The sequence below is a fragment of the Patagioenas fasciata genome, chromosome 1, assembly GCF_037038585.1.
Source record: "Patagioenas fasciata isolate bPatFas1 chromosome 1, bPatFas1.hap1, whole genome shotgun sequence".
In the NCBI taxonomy this organism is placed as follows: Eukaryota; Metazoa; Chordata; class Aves; order Columbiformes; family Columbidae; genus Patagioenas; species Patagioenas fasciata.
The window spans coordinates 215,351,811-215,370,627 of record NC_092520.1 but is presented as its reverse complement, the minus strand read 5'-3'; the positions used below and the strand labels follow the sequence as shown (position 1 = coordinate 215,370,627).

Below are 18,817 nucleotides of genomic sequence, written 5' to 3'. Positions count from 1 at the left end.
TTGTCTTCCCGCCATGCTCCACTGGGAATCACAGAACCCCAGGATGTCAGGGGTTGAAGGGCCCTGGAAAGCTCATCCAGTGCAATCCCCCCATGGAGCAGGAACACCCAGCTGAGGTTCCACAGGAAGGTGTCCAGGCGGGTTTGAATGTCTGCAGAGAAGGAGACTCCACAGCCTCCCTGGGCAGCCTGGGCCAGGCTCTGCCACCCTCACCCCCAACAAGTTGCTTCTCATATTCAAGTGGAACCTCCTGTGTTCCAGTTTGCACCCATTGCCCCTTGTCCTCTCACTGGGTGTTGGAAAAGCCTGCTGTTATCTTCTGGAGCTCACTGAGATCCCTGGGGCTGGTGCCAGCCCATTCATCCGGCCCGGCTGGGTCCTCTGGAGATGTCCAGCTGGTCCTTGAGCTCGCTGGGGCTTCAGGTGTCACTTTCCATAGTGACACCTCCTCGTGTAAGAAAAAGTGGAGGAGAGAGATGCTTATGAGAGATGCTTTGAGAGAGATGCTTGTGGCATCTCTCTGTGCAGAGTCCAGAGTCTCATGCTTAACTACACGGCAGAGATGCTTATGGCAGAGAGAAATAGCAAGTGGGAGCAGAGAGAATGAGATGAGGAATTGTAGAAGCAGGTGTGTAAAATACACCAAAAACCACACCAGGGATACATTTAGACTATCTGATTGTCACCTTCACTTTGTTTTCAACATGTTAAAAGATGTTCCCAGCAGGGACTGCAGAGCGCAGGTGGGACGGGGCCAAGAGCCACGCTGGTCACAGCACAGCCTGCGCTCGCCGAGCCGCTGGCTCCGGGGCCAGCGTCCCCCTGGGCTGGTGGCCACCAGCTGCGCTAGTCACAGCACAGCCCGCGCTCGCCGAGCCGCTGGCTCCGGGATGAGTGTCCCCTGGGCTGGCGGCCACCAGCAGCGCTGGTCACAGCACAGCCCGCGCTCGCCGAGCCGCTGGCTCCGGGATGAGTGTCCCCTGGGCTGGCGGCCACCAGCAGCGCTGGTCACAGCACAGCCCGCGCTCGCTGAGCCGCTGGCCCCGGGGTGAGTGTCCCCCCGGGCTGGCGGCCACCAGCAGCGCTGGTCACAGCACAGCCCGCGCTCGCCGAGTCGCTGGCTCCGGGGCCAGCGTCCCCCCAGGCTGGCGGCCACCAGCAGCGCTGGTCACAGCACAGCCCGCGCTCGCTGAGCTGCTGGCTCCGGGACCAGCATCCCCCCCGGGCTGGCGGCCACCTGGCCAGGTGCTCTTTGCAGATCAGGACATGGGAGCAGGACGAACCAACTTCCCAGTCGTGTTCCTGAAACAGCTCTGTCCTGACATGTAGTCCCTGCTGCGGGGTGCTCAGCGCAGCGCTGAGCCCTGCACAGACCAGCGCGTGTTCTGGAACAATCCGGGCACGGTCACAGAGCCCAGCGCTGCACAAGTTTCAACTCCTGGCCATTCCCAGGTGGAAGCAGAAATCAGCATAAAGGCACGACTGGTGTTTCGGCTCTTCCTGCTCTTCAGAACAAGACGGTGTCTGTACTGATCAAACCGTGGCTCCGTCGAGAGCAGGATCCTCCCGTACGCGTTGCTGTTCGGCAGATGCGCAGGGAAGAGGGAAAGCAGGACAAGGATGTGGTGTTCTCCTCAACACTCACCCAGGCAGCTCCTGCCTTCAGTTCGGGCGTTTCTGTGCCCACAAAAAGCGCATCCTCCGCGGCTTTGTCCGCGCTCTTTGAACTTGTTGTGTGCTTCCAGTTCATTGTGCTGCCTCGGTACTAAAAATCCCCGAACCGTGTTCAGCAGAAATAGCGCAGCTTTGGACACAGCCATAGGCTGATCCGTGCGCTGAGACCTGAAGTTCGCTGCTCAGTGGCCAAAATATTCCCTTTTCCCAGCAGACCCTGCAGTTGGTGCGATTGCTAATGTAACACAGGGCGCCCTTGCCAAAGCGCTTTGGATGCAGGTGGACATGACAGAAAAGCGTCAGCGCCAAGCAGGCGGGTGGTGGCGGTGCGGCGGTGCCGGAGCTGGGGGTGGGAGCAGAGCGGGGCCGGCGGGGCTCGGCTGGTTAATCACAGAATCATAGAATGTCAGGGGTTGAGGGGCCCTGGAAAGCTCATCCAGTGCAATCCCCCCGGAGCAGGAACACCCAGCTGAGGTTCCACAGGAAGGGGTCCAGGCGGGTTTGAATGTCTGCAGAGAAGGAGACTCCACAACCTCCCTGGGCAGCCTGGGCCAGGCTCTGACACCCTCACCCCCAACAAGTTGCTTCTCATATTCAAGTGGAACCTCCTGTGTTCCAGTTTGCACCCATTGCCCCTTGTCCTGTCACTGGTTGTCACCCAGAAGAGCCTGGCTCCATCCTCCTGACACTGCCCCTTTCCATATTGATCCCCATGAATGAGTCCCCCCTCAGTCTCCTCTTCTCCAGCTCCAGAGCCCCAGCTCCCTCAGCCTTTCCTCACACGGGAGATGCTCCACTCCCTCCAGCATCTTGGTGGCTGCGCTGGACTCTCTCCAGCAGTTCCCTGTCCTTCTGGAGCTGAGGGGCCACAACTGGACACAACATTCCAGGTGTGGTCTCCCCAGGGCAGAGCAGAGGGGCAGGAGAACCTCTCTGACCTACTGACCACCCCCTTCTAACCCACCCCAGGTCCCATTGGCTTCCTGGCCACAAGGGCCCAGTGCTGGCTCATGCTCACCCTGCTGTCCCCAGGACCCCCGGGTCCCTCTCCCCTCACCCATGCAAGGGCTTGCACAGCACTTGCTGTATTAATGGTCTTTTCCTCCTGCTGTTTCGCTTAGCAAGACTCTCATACTCTTTCACTATTCCAAGTGCCTGAAAAAGCTCTCACTGTGTGCACAGGTAGTGAGGGAACAGCCAGAATGACAGAATGCGGCTTCCTCGGGTCCTTGTGATCCTTGAGACACGCAGCTTCAGTCCCTGCCAGACGCAGCGTCTGCGTTCTGTCTGGCACATGGAGCACACGTCACCCTCGGGGACAGGGTGGCAGGAGAACCGCGAGAGCCGCGCGTGGCACGGCGGGTTGCGCTCGGGGCTGCCGGGTTCGGGTGCTGGCTCTGCCGCCGGCTGCAGAGCGCTCGGCGGGCTGGGAAGCGTCGGGCACCGCCGTCCGACGGATTTAACCCGGCGTCAGACTTTGTGGGGGTCTGCGGCCGCCCTCCCGTGCCAAGGGAACGGGAGCACAGGGCCGAACTGCAAACGCCTGCGCCAGGCGAACGGGAGGTGCGGCGGGAGGTCACTGCAGACGGACAGTGGGGCGGGGGACAGAGGGACGTCGTAGATCCAGTTTGCGTCGACTGTCGCGCTCCGGGTTCTCTCGAGACGTCCTCCCTGACTTCACCGCTCCTCTTGTGTTCCAGGTGAAGACGAGAAACTCGCAGCTTCGTTACTGGATGGGAAGTTTCCCCGGAGCACATCGATGCAGGACACTGTCAGGGAAGGACATGGGATTCCACCGCCGCCTCAGACAGCCCCGCCCCCGCCTCCTTCTCCATATTACTTCGACACAGGCCCCCCTCCATCCTTCTCGCCACCTCCGCCCCCAGGAAGAGCTTATGATACCATAAGGTCGAGCTTTAAGCCAAGCCTGGAGGCTAAACTGCACGGGCTCCCGCAGGTGATCAGCGCGGCTGAGGTGTACGACCAGGCGAGGACCTCCATCCCGTACCCGGAACGGCAGAAGAGGGCGCGCTCCATGATCATCCTGCAGGACTCCTCCCATCTTCCCGTGGAACCAACGGAGATCCCCCGGCCCGGCCCCTCCGCGACCCCTCCCGAGAAGCTGAAGAGGAAGGGGAGAGTGATCGACAACCCCTACGCCAACATGGGGCAGTTCAACGTCAGCCTGTTCGCCCCCACCAAGCCCCAGAGGAAGAAGAGTCCCCTGGTGAAGCAGCTGCAGGTGGAGGACGCGCAGGAGAGAGCGGCTCTGTCCATCACCGGGGGCTTCGCCAGAGAGCCCTCTCCCACGCGCAGGAGCCACCGCCTGAGCGGGGTGGAGTACCAGCACCACGCCGGCATCGCTCAGGTCGAAGCCACGAGCATCCCCTTCGCCACTGCCATCGCCGGAGTCATGAAGGACCGGGACCGTCGCCTGGATGAGAGGCGGAAATCCACTGTCTTCCTCTCGGTCGGGGCCATCGAAGGGACGCCCCCCAGCAGCGACATGCCGTCCTTGCAGCAGTCCCGGTCCATCGACGAGCGGTTGTTAGGAAGCCGAGATGTACTACTGCCTTCCCCCGTCTCAGCTTTAAAGCCATTAATCAGCAGCTCCTCCTCGACGTTCATCCACCCGCTGACGGGCAAGCCCCTGGATCCGAACTCTCCACTGGCGCTTGCGCTGGCCGCAAGGGAACGGGCCCTGTCCACGCAAGTCCCATCCCGGTCGCCCACCCCCATCCACAGCCCGGACTCCGACAGAGCAGCACCCCTGTTCGTGGACATCCAAACCAAAGAACCCGAGAGGGGGGAGCTGGAGAGCTTGGTGTCCCCTGCCTACTCGCCCGGAGGCAAAGGGGCCATCCCGACGGACTCTGGGACTTCGGCCCCTGCCAAGAGCCAGTGGGGGACTCCGTCCACGCTGAGAAAAGAGACCGAGGCACGAGCAGAAACGCCTGGGAAGGAGGAGAAGAAACAAGAAGACAAGAAGTCCATGATTATTAGCATAGTGGACACATCGCAGCAGAAGACCGCTGGCCTCATCATGGTTCACGCCACAAGTAATGGCCAAGACGAGATAGGACTGGAGATGAAGGAGGAGCAAGCAGCTGTCCCCGAAGCGTGCGCGGAGCCGGCCGAGCCCCCCCAGGCAGAGCCCCAGCCCAGTCCCGTGGGGAAGCCCCCGGCCAGCCCGGCCTCCGACAAGACGCTGGGCCAGGGCAGCTCGGAGGAGGAAGTGGAGCCCTACACCGTGACCCTCCCGCCAGCCCAGCTGTCCTCGAGCGACGAGGAGACCAGGGAGGAGCTGGCCAAGATAGGGCTGGTGCCTCCACCAGATGAGTTTGCGAACGGGGTACTGGTCACCACCCCCGGCACCCCGGTCAGCCACCTGGCTACGCCGAGCACGCCATCCATACCAGCGGCAGCAGTAGCACCTTCTACCACTGGCGGAACACCCTCAGGGAAGCCCTCTGATGCCCCCGTAGCCCCGGAGTCTGCGGCAGACTCGGGAGTGGAAGAGGTGGACACCAGAAGTTCAAGTGACCATCACCTGGAGACCACAAGCACCATCTCGACGGTCTCCAGCATGTCCACGTTGTCCTCAGAAAGCGGGGAGCCTACTGACACATACACTTCCTTTGCGGATGGACAAACTTTTATACTCGAGAAGCCACCAGTGCCTCCAAAGCCAAAACTCAAGTCCCAGCTCAGCAAGGGGCCAGTTACTTTCAGGGACCCACTTTTGAAGCAGTCTTCGGACAGCGAGCTCATCTCCCAGCAACATGCGGCCACGCTGGCATCAGCCAGCATCGGCCGGCCACGCTACCTCTTTCAGAGAAGGTCCAAGCTATGGGGGGACCCCATGGAGAGCAGGCCGATCCATGGGGCTGACGATGACAAGCCAACTGTGATCAGTGAGCTAAGTTCCCGACTACAGCAGCTGAACAAGGATACTCGATCACTGGGGGAGGAACCGGCCGGGTCCGCCCTAGACCCCGGGAAGAAGTCGCCGGTGGTCGCAGCACGGTAAGACGCCGGTGCCTGGCCAGGCCGGGGACGGGGACGGGGGCGCGAGCAGAACGGAGCTGTGCCGGCGCGCCGCGCGGGCTTTGAGGCGGTCTCCGAGAGCTCGGGACGGAGCTGCGGGGAGAGGCGATGCCGGGACGCGCTTCCAGGCGGGCGTGATTTGTTGTGGCTCCTCTCGGCCCCCGCACACGTATGAGCTCGCACTGTTGCTTTCTCCCCTCACCCTGCCCTCCCATTGTTCCATGTTCCTCCTGTCTCGATGCTCCTGTGAAGCCGCTGTGCTGGGTGCTGGGTTTCACTTCTCCATGTTTGCTCCCGCACGGTTAACGCCGATGTGTGTTCCTCCAGCGCTTCTCATCCCCGAGGAGCTCCAAATGTTGTCAGGCTGAGTGTCCCAGCCCCGGGCAATCCCTGCCACGCAGGGCCATCACCGGCTGCTGTCACAGTCCCTGCCGCGCGGGGCCGTCACCGGCTGCTGTCACAGTCCTGCCGCGCGGGGCCGTCACCGGCTGCTGTCACAGTCCCTGCTGTCACCAGCTGCTCTGTCACAGCCCCTAGAGAGGTCCCAGCAGCACCGGCTGTGTTGGCCGGGGCAGAGCTCGGCACGTTCCCGGCGCAGGCAGCTCTGGTGACCTCGGGGAGCTCTGGCCGGGCGCAGCCGGGGTGTCACGCGCGGCTCCAGCCCCAGCGTGAGCCCAGGAGAGCCGACAGCTCACAGCGGAGCGACTGGGACACCAGGAGCCTCTTTCTGTGACGGTCACCCGGGTTCATTGTCCCTCCCAGCCACGGGAGGCGCCGGTTCCCTCTGCCACGCTGGAGCGGCGCGGGCTCTCCGTGTCCCTGCCAGCCCCGGCCTGGGCTCTGACCTGCTGGCCCATGGCAGCAGCGGCCCCTCCGCCCCACACCTTCCCCAGCATCCCCGCTGCACTGAAACTAAACCAAAAAACTCCAAACTAGAGCTCGAGATTTGAGAGCAAACCCTTACAGGGCTTTGGAATCTGAAGTTACAGCAGGAAGTGACCCAGAATGTGTTGCTCTGCCCCTTGGGGACATGGCCACACGACACCGCCCACGGTCAGCAGGTCCCACCGGTGTCACCAGTGGGTGGCTGCGGGGTCAGCGAGGGGCCAGCTCAGCAGGGAGCTCTGCGCTAAGGGAACCTTCTCTTGGGAAGGCTTTTCTAACCAAATCATGGCAGTGACAGGTACAAACCCGGCTGGTGACATTTCAAGCTGTATCACGGGGGACAAAGTGTCCTGTCCCCAGAGAGTGTCCCGGTAGCCCTGTCCCTGCCAGCGCCGTGTTGGCGGTGCCAGCCTGGCCGCGCTGCTCACCCACCTCTTGGCAGGTACAAATCCCCGGCTGCGGCCGTGCCGCGCGTGCCCACGGGCACGTTACGGCTGTTCCCTGGAGACCCGTGTCCCTCTCGTGGTCACTGCTCCGTGGGGAGCCGTGGGGTCCTGTGCTGGGTGCCCTGAGTCTGGTTGCATTTGGGGACCCTTCCGAAATCAGGCACATGCCTCGTGTCCCTAGGTCGTGCTGGCTGGACGTATCTTTGGTGACGCTGGAGAACTTGGGTGTCCGGGGTTTCCGTGGCAGCCGGGCAGCTCTCACAGCTCGCCCTTTGCCGGAGGTCTGGGGAGTCACCTCCCTCAGCCCGCTTTGGTGTCCCGGAGCCAGCAGCTCCGTGCCCCAGGCGGTGTCACAGCGCAGCCCCTGTCCACCCGGATCACCGCGCCCGGCTGATCCGTCCCTCACGCAGCTCCTGGCAGGGACCTGCACGTACCCCCATTGCACGGGGGGTACCCCCATTGCACGGGGATGCCCCTTGTCCGTTTCACAGGGATACCCCTGTCCATCCTCTGCCCCCGTTCTACCCGTCCCGTCCTTCATGGCTCCAGGACCACCAGCACGTCCCCTTGGTCCCCGGGCTCCCGCTGGCATCCCTCGCCCCGTCCCTCTGGGAGCAGCAGCCCCTGCCTGAGCTCCGGCTCGGTGACGTGATCCTGCTGCATGTCACCCCTGCAGGGACCCCCCTCCATATGTCACCCCTGCAGGGACCCCGTGTGTCACCCCTGCAGGGACCCACCCCCCATATGTCACCCCTGTAGGCACCCTGTATGTCACTCCTGCAGGGACTCCATGTGTCACCTCTGCAGGGACCCCGTGTGTCACCCCTGCAGGGAATCTGTATATCATCTCTGCAGAGACCCCATGTGTCACCTCTGCAGGGACCCATCCCCATATGTCACCCCTGTAGGCACCCTCTGTGTCACCTCTGCAGGGTCACTCCCTGTATGTCACCCCTGCAGGGACCCCATGTGTCACTTCTGCAGGGACCCCATATATCACGTCTGCAGAGACCCCATGTATCACCTCCGCAGGGATCCCATGTGTCACCCCTGCAGAGACCCCATGTGTGTCCCCTGCAGGGAGCCGTGCGTCCCCTCTGCAGAGACCCCTCGTGTCCCCCCTGCAGGGAGCCGTGTGTCACCTCTGCAGGGACACCGCCTGTATGTCACCCCTGCAGGGACCCCTCGTGTCCCCCCTGCAGGGAGCCGTCTGTCCCCTGAGAGCCCTGTCCTCCTTCACCGGGCGGCCCGGTGGGTCCTCCTGGCCATGGCCACTGTGCCACCGAGTGCTGGCACATCCCCTGTCCCGCAGAGTTAACGTTCTCGGTCCTCGCGCTGAAGTCCTGGCCTTTCATCTCTGAGATCTGTGTGCTCCCGGTTATGTCAAAGACTTGAAATATTGCCCAGCAAGTCAGCTGTAAATAGGATATTGAATGATGTCACCTGCTCTCCTTCACTCCGAAAATGTCTCTCTTTTATGAAATGGCTGTAAATTCAGAAAATAATGTAAAGAGCAGTTAGATAAGCTCAGATGACCCATTTCAGGACGCATTTTCCAGTCCCTGGGCCTGTCCTGAGAGCAGCAGCATTACCTAAACCTCCCCAGACACCGCAGTGCTGCCGGCGGGGGGACGGTGCCGGCGCGGTGGCCGCAGCTGCAGGGGTGGCCCTGGGTGTCCCTTGGGGGTGGCGGGTCCTGCACCCCTGGCCAGGCATCCCCAGAGCCCGGGCGGTGCTGCCCCAGAGCCCCCAGCCCCGCTCCGGTGGCACTGACGGCTGCGCCTGGCGCTGCCGCGGCCTTTCCGCAGCTCCTAGAAACGGCCGGGAGCCAAACCAGAGCTCCCACCTCGGGGTGTCCTGAGTCCCCTGGGAGCTGGGGATGATACGGTGTCCTGGCAGAGTGTCCCCAAGCTCCCGTACCTTAACAGAGTGTCCCTGAGCTCCCATACCTTAACAGAGTGTCCCCGAGCTTCCATATCCTGGCAGAATGTCTCCAAGCTCTGGTGTCCTAGCAGAGTGTCCCCAAGCTCCAGTGTCCTGGCAGAGTGTCCCCAAGCTCCCATACCTTAACAGAGTGTCCCCAGGCTCCCATATCCTGGCAGAGTGTCCCCAAGCTCCATTGTCCTGGCAGAGTGTCCCCGAGCTCTGGTGTCCAGGCAGAGTGTCCCCAAGCTCCATACCCAGGCAGAGTGTCCCCAAGCTCCAGTGTCCTGGCAGAGTGTCCCCAAGCTCCCATACCTTAACAGAGTGTCCCCAGGCTCCCATATCCTGGCAGAGTGTCCCCAAGCTCCATTGTCCTGGCAGAGTGTCCCCGAGCTCTGGTGTCCAGGCAGAGTGTCCCCAAGCTCCATACCCTGGCAGAGTGTCCCCAAGCTCCGGTGTCCTGGCAGAGTGTCCCCAAGCTCTGGCGTCCTGGCAGAGTGTCCCCAAGCTCCATACCCTGGCAGAGTGTCCGGGCTGGGCGGTGACAGTGGCAGCAGAGTGGCAACTTCCATTCGTACTGTGCCACGGGAGTAAGCGATGACCCTTGACTGGGGACAGGACCCGTGCTGCGGCGGAGCTCCCTGGCCGTTCCGTGGTGAACACCAGTGGGATCCTCGAAGATCCGTGGCCCAGCACAGCCTTTGAGCTGCAGGAGCTGATCGGCCGTCCCAGCACCTCTGCCCTGCCCGTCCCAGTCCTGGCCAGAGCTGGAGCAGGTACTGAGCATCCTTCCCCGAGCAGGTGCAGTGCGAGGACTCAGCCCAGAGCCGCTGCCCAGCCCCGGGACGGGCCCAGCGTGTGCAGCCATTCCCACAATAAAACTGACGCTAACGAGCGCGAGATGCTGGTTTCTGATTAGCGACCAGTGAGTCAGAGCCAGCGATGCACACGCCAGCTCAGGAGCTGCATTAGCGCCAGGGCTGAGCTCGCGCGCTTCGGGGTGGCTCATGTTCAGTGTGCAGCGTCCAGCCCTGTGTGGAGATGCCGTCCTGTCTGTGTCCCCTTGTCCTGTGACTGGCCGTGGCCCCCCAGCCTCACCAGGGCGTCCCCCTCACTGCGCACGGGCACGATGCAGGTTCGACCTCCCAGCCCTGCTGCCGGGGCCACGCGTGCGCCCCAAACACCGCGGAGCTCGGGGGACTCGGTGCCGCGCGGTTCCAGCCACGGCTCCCGCACACGCACCGAGAACCGGGGTTCACGGCTGCCGTGCAAAGCGCGTTTGGTTGTTTGTTTGTTTGCTTGTCTGTTTATCTTTAAGCAACAGCTGAACGTGCCGACTGTATCACGTGAAGCAGAATTGTAGATGCAAAATGAAGCTTTTCAGGTGCTGTTCTGGAAACCCACAACTGCTTTGTATCTCTACAGATCTGAAAGAGAGACAGAAGAAAAATAAGCCCTTTAGGCATTTAGCTCCTAGGGTAAAGCTACCTCTTTCTATATAAACTCATCAATTAATTCTGTTTCGGTTAATGGTGTAACATTTCTGGCGCAAGCTTCCAGCCGCTGCAGACACAGCCCCCTGTTTCCTTGTAGGCTTCTTGTCTCTTCATGGGGCCTAAAGTCGCACACAAAGCGGAGCTGAGCTTGCTTTCCAGCGCCAAGGGACCTGTCTGGAGAGCCATGGGGAGGCTGGCACTGCCGGGGGAGCTGGGGCCACGCGGGAGGGCGCTGGTGACAGGAGGTGGCCCCAGCCCAGCCGCAGGGTCCCCGACAGGCTGGAGCCCCTCGGGTGGTGACAGCGGGTCCTTTGGTGACACCAAGCACAGCGTCCCCTGCCCAGGCTGCCGAGGGCCACAAAGTCCCCCCGAGCTCCCCCCGGCCCCCCCAGCACCCACCGAAGGGGACGTAAAGCTGCGGGAGACTGGCAGCTCTGCATCCTCCCCGCAGCTGGGCTCCGAGATGCTTAATGCACCTGTGTAGGTAACTGAGCCCGCACCCCGCGGCCCCCCCGCTGCGGAGGCAGCTCAGCCGTGCCGAGGATGCTCCTGGCTCCTGGTTGCCATGGCGTTGTCCCAGCGCTCCCGCAGGACACCAGGCCGAGGACGGGGCTCTCCGGGGCCCGGGCCGCCGCTGCGGCTTGTCCACGTAGACGTGGCTCTGCCGCCGGCACGGAGCGAACGGGGCTGCTCAGAGGCAGGCTGGAGGAGGCTGAGTGTTGCGAGAAGCAGGAGTCCTGGGGCTGCTGTGGAAATGAGGAATTGAGAGCACACCCACGGCAGGAAACGCTCCCCGGGTCGGAGGGGACCCGGCGCCCCCCGCCACGGGTCTGGTTTTGACACTGGTGTGCGTTGCCTACAAGGAGACAGGGACGCTGCGGGTGGCAAGGCTCAGCATGTGTCCATGTCACAGCAAGCACAGCCGCTTCGCCTCATCTGGTCACTAACATCTACTGATCACAGCTCATCCGCGCATCCCGCCCCGTGAGCAGAAGAGCTGTCGGTGACTCTGCCTCATGCTTGTCCAGAGCGAGACGTGGGAAGAGCAGTGAGGGGCTGTCCGGGCCGCGGGGAGAGCCCCGGGTCCCACCGGGGCTGCGTCGGTGCCGGAGCAGCTGGGAGAGGAGGAGTGGACCCGAGGGTTCAGCCCGGGGCAGGGCCCGCGGTGCAGGGGTTTGATCCCGAGTGCAGGAGGAGAGCTGTAAGTCCTGTTCCTTTCGGAGCTTTAGCGAACTACAAGTGCGAGTCTCAGGAAAAGGGCTTTTCCTCTTGTACAGAGAAATACGAAGGGACCCTTTCAAATCCCAGTTCTTCTGCCAACAAGCGGGAGATGGAGCAGGCGCGTGGCCCCGGGGACCTCGGGAGGTCTGCGGGGCCGCTGGTTCCACCCGCTCTGCAGCAAGAGCCTGGGGACACCCAGGGCCAGCACAGGAGACAGAGGTGTCCTATGGATACCAGCGCTGAATGTCCTCTTCCTATGAAGGTCAGAGGGGTACCAAGCAGGCTCGCTGCACTGGGAGTAGTTAAGGCATAAGCAGTTTTTAGGTCCGTAATGCCCTGCCCCCCGGGCCCTTGCTGTATTAGAGGTTTGCAGACAGCCGGGTTGCGCCCAGGTCTCCCACTCCGTGGTGGAGGTCAGGCTGAAGGGAGCTGGCGGCTGGAAGACTCCAGGCTGGTTACTGCTGCAGCTGTGAGCTGCCCAGGAAAAGCCACAGCTGGAGGTCGGGCCCCCCCGTATGGAGAAGCATGAGAGGGAGAGCGTCCGCGGTGCGTTCAGGAGTCCTCTTGCTCTTCTACATCACTCCTCCAGCGCCGCGGGTCGGGCACCGTGACCCAGCGGGGACACGGCCCCGGCGGCGCTGCGTTCCCTGGGGCGTAACCGCGTCCCTCTGGCCACAAGCTGAGCGGCGCCGGCTGGACCTGGGCACAGCTCGGTCTGTGCTGGACCCCGGCACAGCTCAGTCTGCGCTGGACCCACTGGACCCTGGCACAGCTCAGTCTGCGCTGGACCCACTGCGTCCTGGCACAGCTTGGTCTGTGCTGGACCCGCTGGGCCCTGGCACAGCTCAGTCTGCACTGGACCCGCTGGGCCCTGGCACAGCTCGGTCTGCGCTGGACCCACTGGACCCTGGCACAGCTCAGTCTGCGCTGGACCCGCTGGGCCCTGGCACAGCTCGGTCTGCGCTGGACCCACTGGGCCCTGGCACAGCTCGGTCTGCGCTGGACCCGCTGTGGGGGGCCCAGCAGCTCCTGGTGGCACGTCCCATTGTCCCACTCAGCCTGCAGAGCCCGCGCCAGCAGCACGGCGGCCTGGGACAGGCACGGGCTCTGCACGGCTCCCTGGGACAGGCACGGGCTCTGCATGGCTCCCTGGGACAGGCACGGGCTCTGCACGGCTCCCTGGGACAGGCACGGGCTCTGCACGGCTCCCGGCCAGTTCTGCCCATTCTGCCTGCAGAAAAGGGATCAAACCCTGAACGGAAGCAGCGATCACTTGGTGTTTGTAGCCCTGTGCCAAACCCAACCGTCGCTGGAGGCCCCGGTACAGCCAGGGCCCTGGCGGTGCGGGCAGGGGGACAAGCAGGAGGCGGCTGTGTCACCGAGGTGAGACGCGGCCTCTCCCTCTCTCCCAGCAGCCACAGCCGAGGGGTTTCGCGAGGCACAAGAGGTTTAGGAGGCTCACTGAACAGCCCAGCACCCCGGCAGCGGTGCGGGGTCCCCCTCGCCCCTGCGAGGAGACGCGACACGTCCCCCGCTCACCGCAGAGCAGGTGCTGGGTTCTCCCCAGCAACCCGGGGGGGTCCTTAGGCGCAGCTCAGGGCTCAGCGAGGGGTTCAGCCGAGCTCCGAACCAGAGGGACTGTGATTACCCCCCCAGGAAGCACTAACGCCCTTGCGAGGCCCTGATAACAACCTGTAGCTGTTACTCAGAACCATGAACGCAAACCTAACGCAGCCATGGGGTGAAGTCACAACAATGTGAATTGTATTTGCCGCTCTTGTTCTTGCTGTGGGGCATTTTTCTCATGCATATGTTGTTTCCTCCCCTCCCTCTTCTCCCTTCCCCACCTCTGTCCTGTCCCTTCCCCACCTCTGTCCTGTCCCTTCCCCATCCATCCCTCCTCCTCCCTCCCAGCCGTCACAAGTAGCTCTGTGGAATCCTCCAGGCTTTGGCTGTCGAATTCACGCAGTTATCAATGTCCCATTTCCTTCAGTGAACACACGAATGTACCCCGGCTGCTGTGGGATGTCCCGACCTTCCCCGGCCCCAAAGCCCCGTGTTGGCTGTTCCCCGGGTCCCCTCGCTGCCCCGGGATCACCCTGTCCCCAGCGCTGCCCAGAGCACCCCAGTGCCAGAGACCTTCTGCGCCCAGTGCCACCTGTCCCCATCCCCACTGTGCCGTGCACACCGCAGGGTCTGTCCCAACCCTGGGCCCTGCTGTGCCACACACACCGCAGGGTCTGTCCCAACCCTGGACCCCACTGTGCCACACACACCGCAGGGTCTGTCCCATCCCCTCCCCACTGTGCCACACACACCGCAGGGTCTGTCCCATCCCCATCCCCACTGTGCCACACACACCGCAGGGTCTGTCCCCTCCCCACTGTGCCACACACACCGCAGAGTCTGTCCCGTCCCCATCCCCACTGTGCCACACACACCGCAGGGTCTGTCCCATCCCCATCCCCACTGTGCCACACACACCGCAGGGTCTGTCCCATCCCCTCCCCACTGTGCCACACACACCGCAGGGTCTGTCCCATCCCCATCCCCACTGTGCCACACACACCGCAGGGTCTGTCCCATCCCCATCCCCACTGTGCCACACACACCGCAGGGTCTGTCCCATCCCCATCCCCACTGTGCCACACACACCGCAGGGTCTGTCCCATCCCCATCCCCACTGTGCCACACACACCGCAGGGTCTGTCCCAACCCTGGACCCCACTGTGCCACACACACCGCAGGGTCTGTCCCATCCCCTCCCCACTGTGCCACACACACCGCAGGGTCTGTCCCATCCCCACTGTGCCACACACACCGCAGGGTCTGTCCCATCCCCTCCCCACTGTGCCACACACACCGCAGGGTCTGTCCCATCCCCATCCCCACTGTGCCACACACACCGCAGGGTCTGTCCCATCCCCATCCCCACTGTGCCACACACACCGCAGGGTCTGTCCCATCCCCTCCCCACTGTGCCACACACACCGCAGGGTCTGTCCCATCCCCATCCCCACTGTGCCACACACACCGCAGGGTCTGTCCCATCCCCTCCCCACTGTGCCACACACACCGCAGGGTCTGTCCCATCCCCATCCCCACTGTGCCACACACACCGCAGGGTCTGTCCCATCCCCGTCCCCACTGTGCCACACACACCGCAGGGTCTGTCCCATCCCCTCCCCACTGTGCCACACACACCGCAGGGTCTGTCCCATCCCCGTCCCCACTGTGCCACACACACCGCAGGGTCTGTCCCGTCCCCGTCCCCACTGTGCCACACACACCGCAGGGTCTGTCCCGTCCCCGTCCCCACTGTGCCACACACACCGCAGGGTCTGTCCCGTCCCCGTCCCCACTGTGCCACACACACCGCAGGGTCTGTCCCGTCCCCATCCCCACTGTGCCACACACACCGCAGGGTCTGTCCCGTCCCCGTCCCCACTGTGCCACACACACCGCAGGGTCTGTCCCATCCCTGTCCCCACTGTGCCACACACACCGCAGGGTCTGTCCCATCCCCTCCCCACTGTGCCACACACACCGCAGGGTCTGTCCCATCCCCTCCCCACTGTGCCACACACACCGCAGGGTCTGTCCCATCCCCTCCCCACTGTGCCACACACACCGCAGGGTCTGTCCCATCCCCATCCCCACTGTGCCACACACACCGCAGGGTCTGTCCCGTCCCCGTCCCCCACACCACCGGAGCCCCAGCCCCGCACGGCGCAGGAGCCACCGAGGCGCGCGGTGCCGCCAGACGAAGCCCGTTCGCTCTTCACCTCGTTGCTGCCGGACCGGAGCTAACATCTCTCTCATTGCCTCTCTTCCTGCTCTCCATCTGCATGTCCGCGCTGCTCTGTCTAGAACCGCCTCTGGCCTCCGGCGGGTGGGCGAGTTGTGTAAGTGAGCATGTTCTCATCCCATAGCCAGCCTCCCGGCCCCCGCCCGCGGCCCCGCTCCCCGCTCCCCCCCGAGAGCGGGCAGCGGCGCTCGCTCCGGCATGTGCGTGTCCTTGGCCCCTGTGCCCCCAGCATGTCCGCGTCCCCGTGCCGTGGTGTCGTGTGCTGATGCTCGTAGGTGGTGACTGAGGAAATTCCCTTGGGCTTCCGTGGGGTTCTTACCGGGCCCAGATGAGACCCTGTGCCCCCGGCATGGCTGCCCGGGGCACGTCCAGCAAGGGCTCTGCAGGGCCAGGGTTCCCTTGGAGCGACTCAGCCCCATGGGGAGGGACCCCAGCGCTATGGGGAGGAACCCCAGTGCTATGGGGAGGAATCCCAGCCATATGAGGAGGGACCCCAGCCCCATGGGGAGGGACCCCAGTACTATGGGGAGGAACCCCAGCCCAATGAGGAGGAACCCCAGCCCAATGAGGAGGGACCCCAGCGCCATGGGGAGGGACCCCAGTGCTATGGGGAGGAACCCCAGCCCAATGAGGAGGGACCCCAGTGCTATGGAGAGGAACCCCAGCCCAATGAGGAGGGATCCCAGTGCTATGAGAAGGGACTCCAGCGCTATAGGGAGAGACCCCAGCCCCATGGAGCTGGGTCACTGCCCCCCAGGACACAGCATCCCATTTCTGCCCCCAGCAGCTCCCCCCATGCTGCTGGTGCACAGGGCTCCCCTTCCCCACAGAGCCATGACTTCCCAGCCCTGGGTGTCCCTGGGTCACCTTCTGGAGCAAAGTGCCACCAGACAGAGGGGACAGCAGCTTGCACTCCTGCTCCCCAGGTGGGGTCAGCGGGGAGGGGGCTGGAAGGGGCCGGGAGGGCAGCGCTGCCTCCAGCAGCCACCCCCGAGCGCAGGTGCCGCACAGGGTCCCAGGGACATCACTGCTGGCACGAACTTGAACCTGGGACAGCGCTAGGGAAACTGGGGTGCAGAAAACTGCCCCCCTTCTCCCAGACTGGTTAGTGAGTGTGCTGGAGGGTCCCTGCTGGCAGAGCTCCTCCACCATGTCCCCAGCTGGTCTGGGTTGTCACCAGAGCTGCTGGAGTCCCTTCGCAACCCCGTGGCTGCTGACTCGTGTGCACTCACCAGGTCACCTGGGTGCGTGGCAGGGTCCCTGTCCCTGTCCAGGAGGTGACCCAGGGCAGGGTCCCTGTCCCCGTCCCAGAGGTGACCCAGGGCAGGGTCCCTGTCCCTCTCCAGGAGGTGACCCAGGGCCAAGTCCCTGTCCAGGAGGTGACCCAGGGCAGGGTCCCTGTCCCCATCCAGGAAGTGCCCCAGGGCCAGATCCCTGTCCCCATCCAGGAGGTGACCCAGGGCAGGGTCCCTGTCCCTGTCCAGGAAGTGCCCCAGGGCCAGATCCCTGTCCCCATCCAGGAGGTGACCCAGGGCAGGGTCCCTGTCCCTGTCCAGGAAGTGCCCCAGGGCCAGATCCCTGTCCCCATCCAGGAGGTGACCCAGGGCAGGGTCCCTGTCCCCGTCCAGGAGGTGACCCAGGGCAGGGTCCCTGTCCCCATCCAGGAGGTGCCCTAGGAAAGGGTCCCTGTCCCCATGCAGGAGGTGCCCCAGGGCCTGGGCAGCTCTGGTGGCTCAAGCTGTGGCACTTGTCCCTGATCCAGGTGTCCCCAGGTGAATTTCCGCAGTGTGCATGGCCAGCTGTGTGCTCTTGGTTGTGCTTCCTCCGTGTCTGTCTGTCTGTCCTGGTGTTCTTAGCCGTAGCGTGTGTGGAAGTAGCTCCCTACATCTGTGTTGCCTCACGTGCGATCGCAGCCCCGGAGCCCGCGCAGAGCTCTGGGCACACTCACGTTTGATGTTACCTGTCATTTTCTGCCAAGCGCTGAGCTGCCGACGGCAACCCCTGCGGCATCCCCGGCGGTGCCGGCCGGGCTGGTCCCGCGGCGCTGGGACGTCCCTCTGCCACACGCACCAGTGGTGCCGCGCCGGTGCCGTCCCCAGCGACCAGCGCTGCCGCAGGCCCGGCTGTGCCGCGCGGCTGCTCTGGGCAGAGCGGGGACATTCGGGAGCCGTCCGGCTGCCTCTGGTCCTGCTGGTGGGGCCGAGGGCTGCGGGGCCGCCGTTGCTGGGCAGAGATCCGTGCCGCCGGTTCTGCGCGGCGCGTGGCGCTTCGCTGGCGCGTGGTCGGCGGTGGGAGGGCGCTCGTGCCATCGCATCTGCACGTGGCTTCACGCACCCCGTCCTGCCGCCGGTGTCACAGCGCGTCTGAGTGCTCGGGATCTGCCGCCCGCGGTCGCACCCGCCTCGCCCCTGGGCTCCGTGATGCGGGACGGAGCGAGTTTGCTCTGCCTGGTCTGTCTTCAGCTCCACGGCGTTGGGACGCGGCGCAGCAGCCCCGGTGACGGTGCCAGCCGGTCGGAAAGCGGTGGGCTCGGTGGCTGCGCTGAGCGAGAGCCGGCGCGTCCCGGTTCCGCTGAGCTGGCGCTTCAGACAATGGCAGCGCCGGCTCCCGTCGGCACCGGCTGACTGACCGTGACCGTCAGCTGATGTTTCCCCTCTGCTGCACAGCCCTGTCTGTGTGAAAGCTTTGGACATTGTTTCGCCCGCACCCGGCATCCCTGCCCGGCTCCTGGGGTGAGCTGCAGCCGCCCCGAGCACAGCTCCTGCGCCCCGAGCATGGACCCCGAGCACAGCCCCCAAACCCCGAGCACAGCCCCCAAGCCCTGAGCACAGACCCCAAGCCCTGAGCACAGACCCTGAGCACAGCCCCCAAACCCTGAGCACAGCCCCCAAATCCCGAGCACAGCCACTGAGCACAGCTCCTGCACCCCGACCATGGACCTCGAGCACAGCCCCCAAACCCTGAGCACAGCCCCCAAATCCCAAGCACAGCCCCCGAGCACAACTCCTGCACCCCGAGCATGGACCCCGAGCATGGATCCCAAACCCTGAGCACAGCCCCCAAACCCTGAGCACAGCCCCCGAGCACAGCTCCTGCACCCCAAGCACGGACCCTGAGCACAGCCCCCAAATCCCGAGCACAGCCCCCAGACCCCGAGCACAGCCCAGCGAAGGTCCCATGGCCGCAGACGGGCTGTAGCTCATCTCCAACCGGGTGGGCCTGAAGGTGTCGGAGCCTCAGCTGGTGCTTCCCTGCAGCTGCAGCCCCTGTTGAGGGTGCTGGGGGGGCTGCCAGCCCTGAGCTCCCCATGAGCTGCT

The 18,817-nt window shown here is 64.1% G+C and overlaps 1 protein-coding gene across 2 annotated transcripts in view; it reads left to right on the top strand.

Annotated features, from left to right (window-relative positions):
• SHANK3 (SH3 and multiple ankyrin repeat domains 3) overlaps nucleotides 1-18,817 on the top strand; it is a 410,126-nt gene that overhangs the window by 375,748 nt on the left and 15,561 nt on the right. For both annotated transcript variants that reach the window (XM_065860718.2, XM_065860710.2), the window contains exon 22: nucleotides 3,375-5,700. In XM_065860718.2, coding sequence (XP_065716790.1) covers nucleotides 3,375-5,700 — 2,326 coding nt within the window. The remainder of the gene's footprint in view (nucleotides 1-3,374; nucleotides 5,701-18,817) is intronic.